General features: G+C 40.5%; 1 protein-coding gene across 1 annotated transcript in view; it reads left to right on the top strand.

Moving 5' to 3' along the window:
- SPOCK1 (SPARC (osteonectin), cwcv and kazal like domains proteoglycan 1) overlaps positions 1-21,399 on the top strand; it is a 262,026-nt gene that overhangs the window by 188,568 nt on the left and 52,059 nt on the right. The window contains exon 6 of the mRNA XM_054287845.1: positions 20,249-20,363. Coding sequence (XP_054143820.1) covers positions 20,249-20,363 — 115 coding nt within the window. The remainder of the gene's footprint in view (positions 1-20,248; positions 20,364-21,399) is intronic.

The raw sequence follows: 21,399 nt of genomic DNA, 5'->3' as shown, positions 1-21,399 counted from the left end.
CTTTTTAAAAACTACTGAGATGCTGCAAAGAAAGTACCAAAATATCTTTTAAAGAGAAGTTTCTTTAGGCAGCACAGGCAGGGTGAGGAGCCTTTGGAAAGTTCAGCAGTTGAATGGGGATGGGGGTGGCTTTCTTCAGTGAGTGACGTAGGCACAGCCCTGGTTCATCTGCATTGCATGATGAGAATGAGCTGTAAAATGTAAGATATTATTAATAGACTAGCAGAGGCTTTCAGAGGGGAGATGGCAAAGTTATTCAAGCTGTCTCTTCCAATTCCAGTGTAGGTTAGAAAAGACAGGAAACCCTTGTAGGATGCAGCTCTAATCTGGATTTCTGCCCAGCCTGGCAGAGTTAACCCTGTAGGACCTCTGCAAACAGTTCTTGTGTCCTGGGGCAGTACATGGCAGCAGCACACAAATTCTCCCTGCTGGATTGTCTCTCCTGCAAATTATATCCACCCCTGCCTGAGCTCTTGGGGGTGAGCTGAAACTGCTAATGGGGCTCAGTCAGCAGGGGAATATTTTTGTCCTAGTCTTGCATGTCTGTCTGCAGCTGTGCACCACATGGTTCTTGAAAATTTGCCTGCAGTCTTAATATTTTATGTTGAGACTCAGAATTCCTTTTCGTGCAGACATGTAATCACACCATGTAATGCATCTTGTCTGCCACCATGTACTATTTGGTTTTAGGTGACTCTTTGGGGTTTCTTTTTTCTCTTTTGTACACAGGCTAACTGAAGTGTTAGGTTAGTCCCAGCTGACTGGAGAGGAGGAATCTGGCTATTTTCAGTAAGTCAGTAGCTGTCCTTCTCCTAGCTGTGATAAAGCACATCTTTCTCACATCTCCCTGGCTTAGAATGACACAGCATAATGTCTGTAAAAACCTGGTTTGGCTGTAAATGTGCTGGAGTAGCTCTCTCTCTATCAAGCTTAAGGTAGAGATGAGATTTGAAGACTTGAAGCCCTTAGTTGCATTTCCAGTAGCAAATCTAAACAAAATTACATCCTTGAAGCAGCCTACCTTGGAGTGTGGGGTGCAGCTCCCTTTGGAGGCTGGGGCACCGCTCAGCACCTTCAGTTTGGGCAGGTGCAGGTGCCAAGTGCTTTGTTGTGAGAGGATATCCAAGGCTGGAGGAGATCTTTATATTTTTATAGCCATCAGCAGCACATGGGAGTGAGAGGCCCCACCAGTGAAATAAATAGAATATTAAAAGAAAAAATTAAAATTGTTTGTGTCCCAGCATATTTCAAACCTCAAATATGAGGTTTATTTAACTTCTCAAACCAATGGTGTTCTCAAACCTGTTTTGATATGTGTACTGTGCTTCCACCTTTTGGGTAAGATTCAGTGCATAAATAACTTGCAAGACTTCTTGACACAGATCATGATCAACAGCCAGTTCTTGGGTTTTGTGGGCCACTTTTTGATTTTGACCTAACTCTAATAGACTTGTAAATGGAAGATCACAAATAAAACTGGCACAAATTGTGACTACTTCTTTTAGCTGCCTCACTAAAAGTAACAAATCCAGTTAATCAATAGGATTAATTATCTGTGGAAATGACATCATTGCCAGGCAAAAGTAACACCAGACTATCTACACATTTCAAGCAGAATATATAAAGATGTAAAATTGAAATCTGCAGAAAGTACAAAATAATTAATTTTATTCACAGGGATTCTTACTGGGGACTGTGGATGCACTGTTTGAAAAAACCTGTCTTATTAAATACCAATTAGATTAGATAAAATTTTAAAAGCCTCCTATAGATAAATTCTTCAACTTGTTAATGGACTTTTTTCCTCTTAACTTCAGAATTTCAAGTATTTTCAGGACTCTCTTGCCTTTCATGCCAATGAAAAGCTGTTTGCTAGATATTCCAGTTTTAAAGTCTCTGTGTTTAACGTTCTCAAGAGAGATATGTCAGAGGCATCTGCCACCCAGGGGGTGATTGCTGCTACAAACTGTGTGAAGTTTGAAGATATTTACAGATCAGATGTAGCCAATTTAAATTGCAGGGAGACTGAAATGAAAGACTCTTTCAGCTGCTGTGCTGCACCAGGCTGGGGTAGGGTCTGGTTTGAGCTGGGCACCAAACCTGGGTCCATCTGATCCACATCATGACCAATTCCTGCTGAAGTTGGTAGCAAAAGTTTTCAGTTCAAAGCAATAAATAAAGAGTAGAAAATGACCAGTCAAAGCTTCTGTAAGGGCACAGAAGAAGAATGCTAGCCTGTATGGAGACCTCTATTTTCAAATCTGAAATCTGTCATCATAAAGCCCATATAGAGGGGTTAGTGCCAGAAGCATGTTTTATTACTTAAATCTATCTTGCACAAGCAACACTGAGCAAGGAAAACCCTTTTGAGTTATATAACTCTTTGATGGGATGCCTTAAGGTCTTTCTTTTTAAGCCAGTAAATTCTAGAGCAGTAATTTAAAGACTGCACTTTTCCTTAAATCTAAAAGCATGTTCTAAATCCTGTTGTATTTAGTTTGAACACTTATCTGATAGGCCTGATCCCATATTTCCAGACTGAGTGACATCACCTGCAGGCGCTCAGACTCACATTTTGAAACACATTTTGCCTTCTGTGAGGCAGCTCTCCCAGGTGGTGGCACTGGGAGGCAAAGAATGTCACCAGCCAGACCTGAATTGGGGGAAACAGGGACCAGAGTGAAGCCTTGGGCTCCTGCAGGAGGCACCACCGTGAGTGGTGGCCAGGGCTGTGTCAGCCCTTACACCTTCAGGCACAGCAGGGTCAGTGTTTTGCCCTGCTGGGAGGTGTCAGTGGGACTGATCCAACAGAATTTAACCAGAGCCTGGAATTCCCATTTCATCAGTGCACCAGAGCTGGAGTGAGACTCTGCACCCATCCACAAGAGGAGGCACAAGGAACCTTTAGGGTTTTGGTGTGCAGGTTTTGTTTGGTTTTGGTGGGATATCAGTGCTTTGATAAAGCTGTTGTGTAGATGCTGCTGTTTAACAAAGGGGTCAGGTGAGGACACTTCAGTCTTCAGAGATGTTTGTGTACTTTCTTTGCAGCAGTAATTTTACTTTTAGGAGCTCCTGAATCCAGTCTTGCAGCTCTAAGTGTTCCTGGTGATGCCAAAAGATATGGGCTGCAGGCTGAGGGCAGTTAACTGTTATGTTTTCACTTAGCTGTTTCTTTGGACCATATAGTGTCTATAAAAATAAAAAGAAGCTGTTCCTTGGGAAATGAAAATAGGAAATAAGGCAGGTAAAGATTAATTCAGGGGTGTTTATGGACCAAGAATGTTGTGAGCTCATGTGGTCATACACAGAGATAGCTTTTGCTGTCAAATACAGTGAAATATTGGATAAATATTAGATTGGTAAAAATAATATATATAAATTGATGGCTACAACAAGATGTTAGGATTAAGAATACCTGAATATAATCTGCAGTAAACAGCTTCCATCTGGCTAAGAGCTCACAGCATCAACAAATATAGTAACAGAGATGTTCTTTTGCCATTTTTCAATTAGCTCTGTGCAGTTGGCAGGAAAGGCAGTCAGGATTTTTGAGTTACAAAGGCCATTGATTGGAGCCATGAACTGCGACTCCCGAAGTGCCCAGTGCACGACTGTGAAGGTAGTGCTGTGATCCCAGGGGTATTTGACATAGATTTGCTCATTGATGGTGAAATACAGGTTGATTAGAAGTTTGTTAGGTTTTTAGTCAGCTTTGTCAGATCACTGCAATGATAAAGTATGAGTAATGCAGGGCTTTAGATGAGGCAACAGCTGTAATTCAGGAGTGAAAGGTGAAAAAATCTTGAAGATTTACGGATGACTCATATTTCTACTGTGGTGATAAATTTGGCATTATTATCTAAATTTCAGCTTTTTCTGTTTGTTGATTCCATTAGAAAAGTTTTCAGACCTAAATCATAACTGCAAAATAGTAGGAGATGATTCTGAGCAACATCCAGGCTAATCTGTGACTAAACAACAGTAGTTGTATTGGTTAGAAAAGTGATATGAGAAGAATTCTTTATTTATGTCAGTGTGGAACACCCCCACAGGCTGATGCAACACTGTATTTGAATGATGGTCAGCAACAGTTACCTCATATTTCAACCTTAAATCTCATTCATTCTGGTTTTCTATTAGTTTAACTTAAAGCCTTTCTTTTCTGTAAGTAGACAGTTACTATAAAGTTGTGGAATTTTTCTTCTTCTTATGACTAATCTAAAAATTGACTCTAAATCTAGTTTTTGTCATGGTTTCCATTTTCTTTAATGGGAAGCCTTTTAATTAGTGTTTTTCTTTTGATGTACTATCATAAACTTTTCCATGTCATCTGTGTGAGTGAGCCCACAGCACAGAATGTGAAAGCTTGGAGTAGGTCCTGTGACTTTCAAAGCACTGAAGCTTACAAACTTCTGTAAAGTGACTTAGAAGAAAGCTTTCTTCATTACCCAGTCATCTCCACAGTGCTGTGATTAGTGAAACCCAGTTCATCAATACCTGAACTGTCACCATTTAATTCTTCTTCAGAGAAGGCTCTCTGCAACTTCAGCATTATATCTTAGTCTAGCAATAAATTGTGACCCACTTAGAGCTACCTTTGGAAGAGAATCTGAGATGTAAGCTGGCACTGGAACTCCAGTATTTTCTTCCCTTGGGCAAAATCCTCAAGGCTAAGAATACACTGTGCTTTAAGGGTGGCAGATCACTCTGTGGGATTTATTGCTTTGTTAATATGCTCAAGACATCATCTGTCACTGTAGGAGCTGGGAGCACTATCTAGGGTTTTCTGTTCTTTGCTCTTCTCTGTCTCCCTTATTTTACAACTTTAGCTTTGGCCTGAATCCTGGGTTTGGGAGAGAATCAGTTGCCACCCAAAGTCTGATGTGCTCTAAGCCTCCTGTTTCCTTTGTACCAGCAGTAATTTCCCTGCTTCTGCTTAGATCCAGGAAGCCACTTTTGGAAATTTAGACTTCACAGGTTCTTCTGGATGCATGGTTTAAGTTTGTCAGTTTAGTGACTTGAGTTTCACCTCTGCTTGCATGAATTTGGGAAGGTGAAGAGAAAGGAAAGGTCCTTTCCTATTCCTTCCTCCCTCTAATCAGCTGCTCCTCTAGATTTTGGTTTTTCTTTTCTCTCCTTGCTTTGAACAGAGCTCTGTATCTGTGAATGGAGTCTGCCCAGGCACTGCCCCAGCCTCCTCAGTGCTGCATTAAACAACCAGCCATTTCCCTCAGTGTTAAAAATTATCAAAAAATTGTCTCCACTTCTACCGCCACCTCCATTTCCATTTCATCTCAGAGCACAAGACACTTGGCCATAAAATCAATACATTTTTTAATGCAGGTTTTATATTTAATAGCTAAATGCTTCCCTCTTACTGAGCATCATCTTTGCTGTGGGAGCAGGGTGGAGGCTGTGGGATGAGCCGAGCCGTCCTGCATCATTACACAGAGGATATGCTGTGGATATAAAAAGCAACAATGAATGCAGGGAAAGCATTTTCCTTAGCATGTCCAGGAGGCTAGGAAGGAAAGGCAGTTTTATAATTCATGTTGGGTGCCCTTGCCACTGATTGTGAATTTAGTCTTGATCTTGGCAAATCAGTCACACTTAAAGAGTGACAAGGAAATGTAGCGCTGGTGACAGCCTGTATTGTGAATATTTCTAAGGTCTTGGCTAAGGCACACTTCTAGCCCAAAATATAGGCTCAAGGCCTTGCTAGACAGGCACTCTTGTCAGGGGCGATTGTGACAATCTAATCTTTCTAAATTAAATGTTTTTTCTATTGAGGGAGTTGTGCAAATCCATCACGTCCCTTCAGTTTCCAGCCATCAGCCCGTGCATTGCTTGGGGATGGATTTCCTTGGTGATGCCATGTACAGGCTGCAGTTGCCTTCTGCATGCTGCTGTCATCCTTCAGCATCACTCTGACAGCACAGTTCACCCATTTTCATCTCATTTTTAAACCAAATGATCCTGATCATGGTTCCTTCACAGTATCTTGATGAGGGGAGCCCTCCCTGCTGAGATGAGACAACCCAGAGACCAGGAGGACGTGGAAGGGTGATGAGGCTCTCACCCATTGGGCTGTCCAACCTGTGGTGGGAATAAGGAGGGACTGAGGCCTTTCCTGAAGGATGGAGACCAATTCTTACTGATTTGTTAAATGCCTCCCCATGGAAGTAAGGGCTCAGAGCCCCTTCCAGGCTCTCCAGGGCAAACGAGTGGGTGATGCAAAGATGAACTCTACAGTCATTAAGTGATTGATTTAAAGCAACACAGCAACTCTTTATTTCAGATATTCCTCTCATAGCGCCTTCAGCCAGTGTACTAAATACTGTCATTCAAAATATTACATTATTTTCAATATTTTATACAATTACTTCTTCAATATGTGCATGTATGATAGTGAACTGATAAAATAGGTTAATTTGTGCTTCTATCTTCAGCAATGTTCACCTATCAAAATAGTCTCCATAATGTTCAAGAGACAAATATCACTGCTAAAATGGCAGGTGAAGCTTCAGATGCTGAAGTTGGCCCTTCTGGCACCAGTGCAAAGGAGAGACAAGGAGAGACAAGACTCATTCTCTTCTCTATGAGAGAATGAGTCTGAAGCTTGGGAATCATGTAGAAACCCAGCCTGAGAATTCAATGTCTGTTTCAGGCATTAAATGTCTGCAGGTTGGGCAAATCAAAATTCATTTGAGCATTTGTTATCAGTCACTGTGGCATTAATTCTGAGCTGCAGTCACTTATTGGCTGGACTGGCCTCACTTTTATTGGTTCTTTGGGGAGCTGGACCCTTTCCAAACCCAGACAAGAAAGGCAAGTCTGCAGTTTCTGTCCAAGGCACTTTGCAGTGCTTGGCCAGTGCTGCCTCTAGGACCCAATTTCCAGCCTCTCCTCTGAGCAGGCACCAACGCTGAGCTTGGAGTTTCAATGAGGCAAAGATGCCTCAAGTCCTTACAAATCAAAAGTGGCATCCTCTGGACAATTCAGGTACTGTGGCAGAAGCCACACACAGATTTTCTCTACTGCAAGAAGTAATTTCCAGGCTCAGTACGGAAGAGCTCAAAAAACTGGTTCCAAAAAAAAAGCAGTCATCTTTGACTTTGAATGTGGTGAGGCTTCAGTAGGAATTTAAAATACTGTTACAGTCTGCAGGAGATGTGATGAATTGTCATTTAGAAATGTAATTTCTGAGTTCTATTTATGGACATTTCAGGAATGCTGCAGACCTGTGAGGGGGAAAAAAGGAAGGGTTTGTCTGGAACATCACAAGCAGCTGCAACCAGCTTTGAGCTCAGCCATTTGGAACAAATGCAACATTCACATAAATGGGGGATAAATGCACGTACCAATAGATGAGTAACTAACTGGTCAACAAACTGTACAGTACTAGACATGAGAGCTTTGCTGTGTTATTCTAGGAAATAGCTCTTTCAAAAGGAGTTTAAATAAATCTTTTCTGACGAAAGCAGTTCAAATATCAATGGTGTATAACTGGCTGTTTGATACTATGTGAAAAATACTCATTTATTATCTAGCTAGATCTTTTGCTTCTTGAGCTATTTATATTTCAGAAAAAAGATCTTAGTCTAATGGGCTGAATTCCCTTCAAAAGGGTAAATGCACTCTTCAAATGTTTTTCATGGACTTCTGAAGCACGGAAATATGACTTCAGACTGCAGTTTTCAGACTGCCTTCTATGGGGGTAAACTTTAGCAGCAACATCTTTGTATTCTTTTTTGCTCAGTCCTGTATTACACAGAAGCAGGAATAGATGGCATTTTCCAGTGCCAAAGGGTCTACTAATATTTATAAGGTCATTGTACTTGTCATGGCAAGAAAACATTTTTAATCTTCTGGAGCCTTAGAGTTCTGTGGGAGATAACATCTAAATTTTGCTAATAAGCTTCACTCATGCTTGATGAATTTATAGTGGCAAATGAGAAGATTTCTGCCACAAACTTCATCTGCCCAGTGGCCATCTGGAGACTGAGACTGTATTAGCCCTAGTATTTAGTAATTTTGCTAATGTCCAGACTATGACCCACATTGCAGTTCTACTTTATGGTTTTCCTAAAGTAAAATTGTTGGATTTTAAGTTGGTATGTTAAATGGAGAAAACCTGAGAAGTTTTGACCCATTTGTGTGGCTCGTTATGTGCAACTGTTAGCAGAAAGGAGAGGGAACACTGTTTTATTTTTCTCAAACTCCTGTAGCAATTCAGCTGTAAGGTTTAGGGGTTGCTTTCACAAAATTTGTGGCTCACGGGCTTTTCCAACTTGAAATCATTTGGTTCCAACCATTCCTTTTGTGGTTTTATTACCAGTCCTAGTGCCACTCAATGCCACTGCTGAGTCAATGCAGGTACAAGTGTGAGACTTGCCAAGAACCCATTTAGTAGTGCGCAAACGATGGGTTTGTGGAGAAGTTGACATGCTTGTTGATTCATGTTTAAAGCAAGCAGTGGATTCTGAAAGGGCATCTGTGGGCACCTGACACAGGCTCTGAGCACTACCTTGCTTGGTCAAGAGATGTGTATAAGAAAAGAAAAGCTGCTTTACGAGGCTTAATTTTCAGCATCTGGGAAATAAACAAAAGTCTGAAAAGAAGCCCTGTGTTTGAGTGCAGGTTTAGTACTCTTATCTGGTTAATTGGGTGTTGTCATCTCTCTGAATTTAAATAGCATCGCTCCCTTCGAACATCCCACTATATTTTCTGCTGGTGCAGAGCATTTGATATTTCCTTCTGCAGGACTGGCTGCACTTGAGCAGTACTGGGTATTAATACCTTTATACATACATAGGACTTTGATGCCTTTGTGGATGAAAGGAGTCATATAAATGGTAATTTTATTGCATAATTGTCTTACTGAATATTTTTCAAAATAATATTTAGGAGAATAGATGTAGTACATCAGGCAATTAATCATTCTAGTCAATTAAACTTCCTTGGGATTTTTTTAAGGATTAACAAGTATTTTCTGGTGTTTATAGAACATGCAATATTTCACAAAGCCTACTTGAACACAAATGTTTATTCCTTACCTTGTATTGCATCAAGGTTGCATCTTCTCATTAGAAATGCCAACAAAGTTATAAACTTTCTTGAGAAATTTACTGCCCTGGCTTATGGTAAGAGTAGCATGTTAAGGGTTTTATTTAGGAAATATGTACGCCATAGAATTTCATATTAGAATAACAAAAATGCTAAAGCTTTGGAGGGAAGTTCTTCAAGTCTTTAGGTTTCTTCAGAGTCCATGACCTTTTCTTCTGCTCCCATAGGGACAGATGCCAAAGCTATTCAGAAAATCTCACTTTTGAACTCACTGGAGTAGCAAAGCTGAAATAAGAAGTGTTGTAAACTAGAATTTTGTGTTTCTTATTATGCGCTTCATTAACTAGAGGGTTTTATTTACATGAGCATTTGTCATCTCCATGTCAGATTTCTTGAAAAATAAGTTGAATTAACAGGACATGTTTAATGCAGTTCTGACAGAAAGGTTAATGAGAATTCAGAAGGCAGCAAGAAGGAAAATAATACATGCTTGGAAGGGAAAAGGATTTCTGCATCTGCCTGTATGAGACTGCATGGGATCAAGGTCTCATGGCTGAGAATGGCAGAAGGAAAAGGTCACATCCTGATGAGAGTGGGTGTTGGTTTATGGCTGCTCCTTAGCCAGCCCAGTTACTCAGAACACTGAGAAGGGGCACAGGACAGGGATTTGACTTCCTTGCACTTAACCCTGACCCCTCCAGAACCTGCATTTTTTGTGTGGCTTGTGGAAAATTCCCAGAAGTTCCCATGCCTGCCCCCAAAGGTGCAACAATTTTCCCTGAAGTGGATGATCAAAGCATCAAGCAGAAAGTTTGAGCAGCTCTGTGTCCTTGTGGCTGGTGACCTGCCCTGTGCCAGGAACAGTTCTGGGCGAGAACACGCCCTTCGAAAGGAAGTGAGCAGTAAGTGAGGATTGCAAATACACAATTTGTTCTTTTTGGGAAAGCTACCAATCTTGATGATGGTAATCACAGGTCTGCTTTTCTAACTTGATTAGAATCACAGTTGTGACTGCCAAATCAAACAAATTGGCATGTGATGGTCGGAACTGAAAAACCCATCAATTATGTACACTCCTGCACTAAGGACAGCCTTAGGATTGCTGCTGGTGTTAGTTCCACTTGCCTGCTGTACATTTGGTGGGTAAAACCAGTATTATTTTTAAAATCCTTCTTTCTGCAGTCAAGGTCAAAACAGGAGAAAACTGTTATTTACATGATGAGTCATCTGATACAGTTCAAGTACTGAAAGTTGTGTTCTTGAGTGGAAGAGGAAACAAGAACATAGAGTTTATTGCACCAGCTTGCAGCTCATTATACAAGCTTAAATACAAATATCATTTGCAGTAATTTAGTTACCTTGTTCCAAGCTTTTTCCAAGCTCTATGCCTGCATTCAGTTAACCTGTAAAATTCCTTGTTTCAGTATTCCAGTGATGTGATCTAATGGTTGTAAAAAAAAAGGGGGGGATTAGCTGCTTTTGGCTAACTGGCTTGTAAGAGACATGTATTTCAGGATTTTTCCTCCTAATGCAGGGACTCAAGAGGGACCAATGCCTGAGGTGCTTCAGATTTTTGGTTTTAAATGGTCTCTGACCTTCCTGAGAGGTGCCAGCCTTGTAGCGTAGGAGAAGGACTTTTATTTTTTCAGTTGCAGAATTCATATTTTGAGCTTTTTCTAGCAAACAGCTTATTTGAGCCATTTGAAACATCAAAGGAGGTGTTTCTTGGCTTGGGTACATCTTTAATTTAAAGCAGATTTATTACAGGCCAAAACAGGATAATACTGCAAAAGGATTAGCTGTGGGTACTTGATTTCTAAGCAAACAGGCTAATTCTGCTTTCTTTGTATGGGTGTCTTTCACAGCAAGTCCATTCAGTGAGCATTGAACTAGGCCTGGGGTTTGGTTTTTCCATTTTTTATTTTTTCTTTAATTTTTTGTTGTTTCTATTGTGTTATTTAGAAATCAGAAACGTTGCTGAAAGCTTTAACTTCAAAGCTTAAGCCCGCTTACTCTCCCTTGGTTGCTATGCTCCAAAAGACATTCCTAAAGCTTCTATGCTAGTACCTGTCATATGTTTTGTTCTTAGCATTGGAGATTGTTTGGCTTTTGTTTTGATTACAAAATAAAAATTCTGAGAAGTCAATTAAAAAGCATGCTGGCATTCTTAGGACTTCAGTCTTGTTGCTAATCTAAAAGCAAGCAGAGCAGGGGTACTACAGGATGCTGAGTATTTTATATTTGTACTTACACTTCAGGTTTGCTCTGTCTGTAACCAACAGACAAAAAGTCTCTCTGAGAGCTGGAAGTTGGCTGGATACTGTACATTTCATACATCTGTAACAAGGAATGAACACTGCTGGGGCCACATCATGGTCGGTGAAATCTGTCCATCCTACTGTGAACTAGTTCATCTAATAGATGTAATGATTAGGATGAGATAACTATTCTAGAGAGCAGGAATAAATGTTCCTGTGTCTTCCTGAAATCTGTTATCAGGGAACAAGGAGCTGCTTGGGAACAGAAAAACTCAGACTGGCTTTCACCTCTTGCATGCAAAGACAAAGTTTGGTTAGAAAAATATGACACATTTGAAAACCAAGCATGCATGCTGGAAAACCTGGTGTGTCCAGTTTTGCAGAGGGACTTCAGGACTTGGTGATATGATTGGCCTATGGCTGGCAGCACAAGTGAACTCCTGAGTGTGCTGCTTGCTGCACCACCAACTTGTCAAACAAGCCAGGGTGTTCTTTTGCTGTATCTCCAGCCTTTTCCTCCCACCATTTTCTAGGAAAAAAGTGCAGTGAGTTCTAAGAGATCCTTGCTAGTGCAGGATGTGTGAGCTCAGCAGCCCAGAGTACAGCACTTGGTCTGACCCTTGTTCTCTGTTTCTCCTGGAAGCCCCCCACACCTTTTCCATGGATTATGAGATGTTTTAAGGTACTTCCTCCTTCTCCTTAAAAATTTTATAACACAGGCCCTGGGAAGCACAAAACTTTGTGACCACAAAAATTATAGAATTATTTGGGTTATAAGGGAATTTAAAGAGCATCTTGTTCTAGCCCTTCCATGGGTGGGGACAGCTGTCACTAGACCAGAGCCACATCCAACCTGGCCCTGAACAGAAATGAGCAAAATGAGACTCCAGCTGTTACTCAATATTTGTGGCAAGAGAAGAAATGGGCAGCATAGAACAAATTCAAGACTCATTCACCAACATTTCAAGAGGGGAAGCAGGTGTAGGAGAAACTTTTCTTTGACTTTGATTTGAAAACTTAGATACATCAGAGGGAGGGTTGAGCTTATCCTGATATTATATCAGGACTTATCCAGACTTTTCCTGATATTCAGTCCATACAGCCATAAGTGGTCAGAATCCCATCCCCAGTCACATCCTGCTGTTATCAGACATCCAAAAGTAACTGCAAATATGGTACTAAATACTTTGTAATTACAGATTGATAGGGAGAGCCGATACATTTTTGGGATGTTAAGATATTGCCACCATACCAATTACCTAAGAGCCTTCAGGGAACATGCCTACCCTTTATAGTGGTCACCAGCTGCTGCTTTTGGTCCAGTTATGGACAGATGGGTATGGGAATGACTGTAGATGGAGCATTGCCTCATCTGAAATCTAAATTGGTGTAGTCAGTGGCATAGCTAAATTGCTGTGTTTATAATGTGATTGACTGGGTGGAGATCCTGTGCTTGGGGATCTGAGTGCCTGGTGTTGCCTCCCCTCTGCCACATGCAGGTGGTTGTTTAGCTGGTAACAGGAGCAGCAGTGTGTGCACAGAGCCACAGATCGTTACCCCTTGATTATGTTCACGTTATCTGATGTGTCGTCTCCATGAGAGAAATTAAATTGCCTTTAGTAATTTGGAGCAAGTAAAAATGACAAATCATCCTTCTCATGTGATCAGTAAATGGCTGCAGAATGAGAATGAGAATGCATCTCAATTACATGGCAAGTACATTTCAAGCAGCATCGATCACTCCAAATCTCCAATTGTTTTTCTGTGATTTTCTTTACTTTTAATCTAAGATGGCTTTGGTCTATTAAAGGGGAAAAAAATTGTAGCTTCATTCCACTTAGAATAGTGCTATTAGCTATGAACTCTCAGCTCATGATTGTGAGGCATTAGAATAGGGAATAATTTCATAGAGGCAAAAGCAATACAATATAAATCTAGAAATGAAAGAAAGGAAATGCAGGAGGAAAGTGATTTTTTAAAGTCCATGTCTTGAGATACAGCAGAGTAGTGTACTGGAAAGCACAAACTCCCAAGTGCAGCTAGGAAACGCTCATCATCAGTGACCTGTCATGCAAATCCTGCAGGGAGACAACAGAGCGGACATTTAGCAGAAAAAGCTTTTGTGACTGAATACAGAGTGTAGAATATGGGGTTGAGTGACTGTGCATCATCTCCTCAGCACCTCAACTCCTGCATTTGTGCACAAGAAGCAGATGGTACAGCCCAGAGTATGAGGATGACCTTGGTGCTCTCAAATAGTCACCAAAATCAAAGTGCCATAGCCTTTGGATTATATGTAATGGGAGGAGAGCAGGGTGCTTTGCAGATCTAAGCCAGGCTGGTGCTTTGTGTTAAATCTCAGTGAGAAGGGAGGATGGGTGTCTTTATATGAGGGACAGAAGTGCTTTGTCTTCATTTCTCATTTAACTCATTGTGGTCTCATCAGCCAGTGAAGGAAAAGTTGAAATCAACATTGCACAAATATTTCAACTTATGAATGGATTCTTCTGTGTCAAGTTCCAGCTCTGTTTGGTCTGTACTTCTCCAATAAGGACCAAGATTTCTTACAAGGTGATAAACCAACTGAGAGATTCCCACACACACCCCTTGACCTAGGTGTTTCCAGAACTGGCATCTAAATTGTAAAAACAAATTCAATTTCTTTATGATGCCGTAGATTTTGGTGCCTGGAACTGTTTTCTTGCTTGATCACAGAATAGGAAACCATTTGTTTTCATTGTCACATTACATTAATAAATGGTCCCTTGAATGTCCTTCACCTCCACATAGTCTTGTGGCCTTGAATGCCATATCATCCAGCTCATGCCATTAACAGCATTTTTTAGAATTTCCTGCTTCACATTGAGCTGATTGCCACTTGTTTCTTGGGGCAATGTGCCTTGTAATAAAACAGAATTTTGTGCTTCATTGGTCTGTCCAGAAGTGCCCAGATTAGCTGATTCTGCTCTGGCTGTAAGGGCAGTTTGCAGCAACACAAGTACAGGATCATTTGCTTAGTTTGCTGCCCTGCCAGTCAAACACTGGGATGGTTCAACATGCCTACAAGCAGTCATCCTGCTAACTCCTCAGCCATCAGTCACGTTGGAAAACTGTTCTTTTTTCTTTCTTTAATGAAGTCTTTAATATTTATCTTATTAATTTTTTTTTTATTTATTTATTTATCAAATCATAGACTCTGCTTAGGAGCAGAGCTGACCCTCTATGGGGCAATCAAGCTCTGTGTTTTCTAAAGTCATTCTGTCTTCGGCTGATGAAAAGAAGGAGCTCCTTCTGTTCTCCTCCTCCTGAGAAGCTGAAGGCTATTTTTAGAGAGGTGTGTACAGTTCTAATTGTAATGCAAAGCCACAAAATATGCAATTATTTCCATCCTAAGTTGCATGATTGCTGCCAAATGCAACTCAGCTTGTTCTTTTCTGAAGCCCAAGAATCAATTGTTTCTTCTTGGAAAATGAATCTTCTGACTTTCCTGTTGCTCTGAAGGTGGTGCTTTGTGGTTTAAAAAATATTATGCTGTAATATTGTTTAAACCACAAAGTATGAAAAACATGTCACTTTCTGATTGTATCTAACAAAAAAAGCTGCTAAAAATTTTAATAATTAAAAAAATTGTTTCATTTTAAAATCTTAAACCTGGCAATTCTAATCTTAAGGACTTGAGCCATGTGCTTGGAGCAGTTGCTGATGTGACTGCCTGACCTACCCTGATATTTAAAGGTTGCTGGGGTCTCATGCTTTCCTTCTGTTCCCTGGTAATTTTCCTGAGAGGGCAAAGTCCTGCAGCTGTCCCTCATTAGAGCTGCAGGATTGCAGAGGGCAGAGCTGTGCAGTGTGCACCAATTTCTGCTCCTTGGAGCTTTGCTCTGTGAGACCTTTTGGTGTTACTGCATTTGGCTGCATAAATCTGTTCAGCCCCTTTAATATCAGTGGCCTGGCGCCTGGGTCTCTCTCTTCTTGACCCTCACCTGGATGCTGTTCTCTTTTTCTAGCAGATTATGAACCACCAGCCTGTCAGCTACTTGTGCAGTGAGAGACATTCTCAAATATTTGTTGTTTACCTGAGACATAACAAGGTTCTTCATGTCACTCCTTGCAGAGAGGGGAATTTCTGAGCCCATCAGCTATAACATCTGCTTCAAAGCTAGAGCTAGCACACATTTTTAAAAGCCTTTAATATGTATTTACACAATAGATTGGTTGTGTTAATTAGAGTTTATTCCACCACTGGTATGCATGCATAACTCCCATTAATATCAACACCAACTATGTATTCTCATAAGGAGAACATAGCTCCTAATTAGAGCTCCAGGATTTTAAGATATCTTTGTACAGCTTTTATTGCAAAGATTAAGTGTGCTCGCCTGGTAGCTGTTGTAAGAAGATAAAATGGTGTTTTTATTATAATTATTTTTTCCACCAGCCTCCCTTTAATTTTTGTTGCAGTAGCACAAGCCAATCCCATCCTGGAGCAGTGCATGTGCAGGGCAGGGGGCCTGGCAGTGGGGAGCTGTGCTGTGAGCAGAAGGGTGCCCAGAGAAATGAGATGACTGCAGCAGCCACCAAGTGTTGGTCTGGCCATGGAACAGCCCCTAATGGCACCAGACAGCCTGCCCAAGGGGCCAGTCCTGGGGACAGAGCTTGGCCCATATTTTCAGTGCCCCCATGAGGTGCTGTGTCCCAGGGCACAGGACAGGGAGGCTCTGGTTTGCAGAGCAGCAAAAAGGCAGCAGAACCCAGGGCAGGGAGGTGAAGTGCTCAGGGACCACACAGCCCTGTCCTCAGCCCAGAATCTGAGCTGAGACTCACCTCCAGACTTCACATTAGTGTCTGATTTTTTAATGAACACGAATTCATGTGATTGACTGCTGTCTCTCAATCCTTATTTCAGGATTTCAGTTTTTACAGAGCCTGAAAAGTTTGGAGAATTCCCATTAAAACTTAATGTATATGTTCAGCAATGGTTGTGTACCATCTGACATTTCTTTTGGGATTTGTAGAAAAGATACTGAACCATTTTATTGTGACAAGTTTTTTTAAAAAAACACATTTGATCTGAGTGTGTTCCAAATACTGTATTTTGTTTTCCATCTGATGAAAACTGGAAGGAGAGGCTTATAAAGAAAATGGTGATAAGAGTCCCAGCTAAGGAAGCAATGCCAAGCACAGCTCTAAAGCTTGTAAACAAACAACCCCTCTCAAAGGGGTGTCTGAATTCCAATGGATTCTAATTATCTGCTAAGACAGATAGGTAGGGAACACTACTGATATCAAGAAACTCTGGACTAAAAATATATACATGCTATAATTTTAGGAAATTTTACCTTCTGCCTGTGGCAGCCACTGGGTAAAAGTTAAGGTAGAAAATAATGAGCTTTTGTTATTTGTATGTGTAGTTTCAAAGAGACATATTGTGAGTGAACAAAAGATGCACCATAAAACAAACTCTGCACTGAAATCATTCTTGGTGAAAATGTAAAAAGCTGTAGGGTGATAAAAATGCAGTGTCTTCCAGGCAAGAGCACTGTTCAACAACAGGTTTAGAGACACTGCCATTAATATGATGTAATATCACAGGAGTTTTATGCTAATTAGTATACTATAAAATTTAACCTCCTGTTTCAGTGCTCACTCTTCCTCAAATGAGACTTCATGTTTATCTTTGTCATGTATATTGTCTGCTAATTCCTAATACCCTCCTGGTTAATTCATATTAAATTAACGATAGAAGCAACAGAAGTTTGGAACCTAGCACTTTCTCCTGTGTTAGCATGACTACAAGAAATTTTCAATTATTGATTTTTGGCTTGTGAATCAATCACACAAAATGTCCCAGGCCCCCTGGGCCATCCTGTTACATCTCAATCACTCTGCTTTGCCACTGAAAGGTGCAACAGGGCTGGGATGTGCTGCTGTACCTGGCTGTGTTGTAAGTAAATCCATGTGCTGCTTGTGTCAGGATGCAAAGCTCTTCACAGCATTAATGCACTGGGCTGTATAAGCTATCCATGAACACATTCAGTAGTCAAATACACACCCTTGCAGAAAAGATCACAGGAACTTTTTCCACAGAATTACTTACTTGCAGGTTAGATGAAAACCTGACTGCCAGAAGTTGAAAGGCAGAATAAAGGCAGAGATTCACTGTTTTATTATATCATTAAAAAAAAAAAAAAATCTAGATTCTCCTCTAGTAGGGACTGGAGGCTGGAGACTAACAGACAAGAATAAAATAGCTAGGAATAAATTTTATGTAGCTATTTCCTTTCTCCCTCAAATGTGAATGCTTATGCAAAACACATTGCTGTAGATTCACTGACAATAAGGAGGGAATCATTATACGAGTAGTGGATTCTCAGGGGAACACTTTAACCAAAACACACTCTGCAGTAATTTCCCACATCTTCGTTGAATAAATTAATTTATGAATTTTCCATGAATATGTTCAACCATTTCTCCCCTCATATACTTTATTGATCTCCATATACATTTAGCAACAAATAACAGAGCTGCTTTTCCATTTGCAGTAAAATAGTTTAGAGATGTTTATGTGGGCCTTGCGGTTCAGAGTAAACAAATGCAGTTCACACACCAGGGAGTCTGCAGAAAAATACAAAGCTTTCACAACCTAGGGAGCTCTACTAGAGCAGCTCAGCAGAGAGTTGAGGCATTTCCAATCATATCAGTGGCAAAATGAGTCCCCTGAAATGAGAGGGACTGGCCCCAAACTGTGGGGCTGCTCCCACGGAATGCTGTGCACAATCACTGCAAGGAGCTTTGTGACTCATGTCTGCAAAATGTATAATGTCCCTTTGGTGTGAAAGACTGAGAGTGTTTCCAAGCACAGTGTATCATTTTATTGCCCATGGTCTGGAGAAAGCCAGCAGGCTCCTTATATGCTGTAGATCCAGTGGCAGAATAATCCAAAAAGTCATTATTGCTCCACAAGACATCCTCTGTGGCCACTCTGCCTCTGAATATCACTTAGTGAGGCTTAGGCAAGGTCATTAAATCCAAAGTTGAGCCACTTGTGTAGGTTGTTACAGTGAGTAAGCACATCATCACATGCAAAGTAAGAGATCTCCATGTTTTCCTCTAGGGAAGGAGTGAAGAGCTACATACAGTGATTAGGTGTTGAAAAGCAGTTAGTATTATCCTAATTTAATATTTAAAATGATGGAATTCTTTAATCTTCATCCCTCAACACCAAACATCCCAAACAAGCACGGTGGGAGTATTGTGTGGTTAATCATGGGTGTAATCTTACTCACATGTGATTAATGACTGCAGCATTGTGATCTTCAAGCTGGGCTCTCCTCCTTGCCCTCAGATAATACAAACCATTTAAGCAGCTTCTTTTTTTGGTTTGTGTTTAGCTTTTTGGGTGTCATTTTTATCAATTGTCTGGATAGCTGAGGAAAAACTTGCCTTGATGTCTCTTAGTAAAAAATTCTTCCTTTCTTAACTGCACAGGCTTGAAATAGGCTGGTGCCATCTTAAAGGTTGGTATTTGAAGTATAATTGCTAATGCTTAGATACATAATTTACATTTATTATGCATAATAAAATATGTAAGTAATTGATGTTCTGTAAGGGATTAAATGATCAACTCCATCTGCAGGAAGAAGATTTATGCCTGTGTTCTCAATAACACATTGACTATCAAAATATGCTGCAGAAAGTCATTGCCTTCAGGAGTGCACTCAGTGTTGTCCTTTCTCCTGTTCCCTTTCCTTCTGATGTGCTCTCTCTTGTCTTTGTGCTCTGAGCAAAGTGTATTTATGGAGCAAACAGTTGAAAAATAAGTACATATATTCCCTTCAGTCTTGGGGAAAATTGGTGTAAAGTACAAGCCAAGCTTGCACACTTGCAAGCTTGTGTGTGGCCCTGCATTTTCTAAATGAGAAGGGCAGGACATCACAGAGAGCACAGAATCACCCTGATGCATTGAAGCTCAGGATGGTGGGGGGATAATGTCAACAGAATGGGATGTAGACACAGCATAATGGTCCCCTGCTGCTAGATTAAAGCTTGGGCCACCATGAGCCCTTCTAACAAAAATAAACACAGGCAAAGCCAAGGCATTTGCAGTACTTTCAAAGCAGGAGGTGTTTATCTTGTAACAACAACCTGCTCCGTTCTCTTGGCTCCCCCTGTACCAGAATTGCAGAGGATGATGCTCTGGGTTTCAGCAGTGGCTGCTGCCCAGTGAGCTCCAGTTGCTCACTGCATCCTCCATGGTATCACCATGGTCCAGGCTCTGTGTCCTTCAGCTGTGTCAAAACACGTCCTGTCCAACTGTAAGCATGTTGGGCTGCTTTTAAAGGAATCATAATCTTCAATAAAACTCAGATCAAAGGGATTTTGCAGCCCTGGATTCCCATTTTCCTTGGCAGGGGGCAGTCCCTGCAGGGAGGAGCTCCAGCCTGGGCACCACAGACAACACTCCCCTGTGTATCAAAAGCCCTTGGATTCTGGTCTTGTAAAAGCAGGGCTTGAAGAGGACAAAAAATGGAGCTGAATTTGGTTCACTAGGTATTGAGCCAAAGGGAACATTTGTGTCTCTGTGCTGTTTTCTTTCACTTCCTTTTATTACTGCATTAGTCCAGTGTCCAGCCACTGGTGCTGCTGGACACAGAATGGGGAAATACCCACGGGGCAGTCACTGAGCAAAGGGCAACTACACAGGCACAAAGCTCTTGGAGGAAATTCAGAACTAAAATGTAGGTAATGCAAACAACAAAGGCTAGGAATAGTCAGTGTAATCTTATAAAAGTATTTGCAGTAGAGACTGAAGTTTTTCAATCTATCCAATGTCATTAATGATAACACAATTTCTCATTTAATTGACATCTGCTATTTTATATCTTGTCCTAAATAGTATCCTTGCTCTTTTTTTATGCTTGTAGTGCAAGATGGAGTTCCATGCCTGTACTTCTGGCAAAACCATCACAGCTCGATGTGAAGGGCCCTGCCCCTGCCTGCCAGGACCTGAAAGTTCAAAACACAAGACAGAGAAAACTGGTAAGTTGAACTGTTAATGAAATCATGGCAGATGATTTGGCTCCTGCTATGTTCTTATAAAAATGTAAGAAAGACTTTTCTTAACTGGCATCTTTTCTATGTAAGGCATTCTGAGAAAGAGGTATGGTACAACTAATCATTTTCAAAACAGGTAGTGCTTCCAAATACCTTAATTGCTGCAAAACTAACTCCTACTTGAGAAAGTATCATAGGAAAACTAAGTTCTGGCTAATTAACTGAAATATTTTAAATGAAAATATTTCAAATGGAAATATTGAAAAATTGTAAAAGAAAGTAGAAAAGAAAATATTCTTTAGGTCTCCATCTACTTTCTAGAAGTGTTACTCCAGCCTACAGTTTGAAAATTCAGGTTTACTATCATTTTTTGAAAACTGCAGACATTTTTCTGCACAGCTCTCAAACTTTGACCAAGTGTTGTAGATGGCAGTGTTCTGAAATCAATATATAACTGTACTATCGCTTTGTGTGGCTTGAGTCTTTTAGTTACAGAATGCCCACTGATAAATTGCCTTATTCATATTTTCTATTTCTTGTAGTCCTTATCAGGCTACAAGAAATATTTCTTTTTCTCTGCCCTTTCTATTTCTTTGCCCTTATCAGAAGGAGTATCAGATTAATAAATCTTCAGTGACATTTCAAGCTTACAATTTCATTCACACAAGAGAAAAAAGATTCTAATAACCCTTATCTTGATAAATGCAATTTGACAGGGTATATGTATTCTGAAACCCAGGCTTTTGTTTTGCCTGACTCAAACTTTAACTCCAGCCAACAAAGCATTAATTTAATGAATTGGGTGATCTGCAGAGCAACTTTCCTGAGGGCTTTTCAAGAGGCCAGACTTGAACTAGCAATGCTCCTGCCATTGCCCTGGTGACAAGGATGTTATTATTATTATTATTATTATTATTATTATTATTATTATTATTATTACTACTACTACTACTACTACTATTACTATTATTATTACTATTATTACTATTATTAATGTTGGTTATGTGGTATCTTAGTGCTT

This window comes from Melozone crissalis, unplaced genomic scaffold, assembly GCF_028551555.1.
Source record: "Melozone crissalis strain CALT ecotype California unplaced genomic scaffold, PUWL_Pcris_2 ptg000061l_1, whole genome shotgun sequence".
Taxonomy (NCBI): domain Eukaryota; kingdom Metazoa; phylum Chordata; class Aves; order Passeriformes; family Passerellidae; genus Melozone; species Melozone crissalis.
The sequence above is the reverse complement of the archived record's forward strand: the minus strand, read 5'-3'. Positions and strand labels throughout refer to the sequence as shown.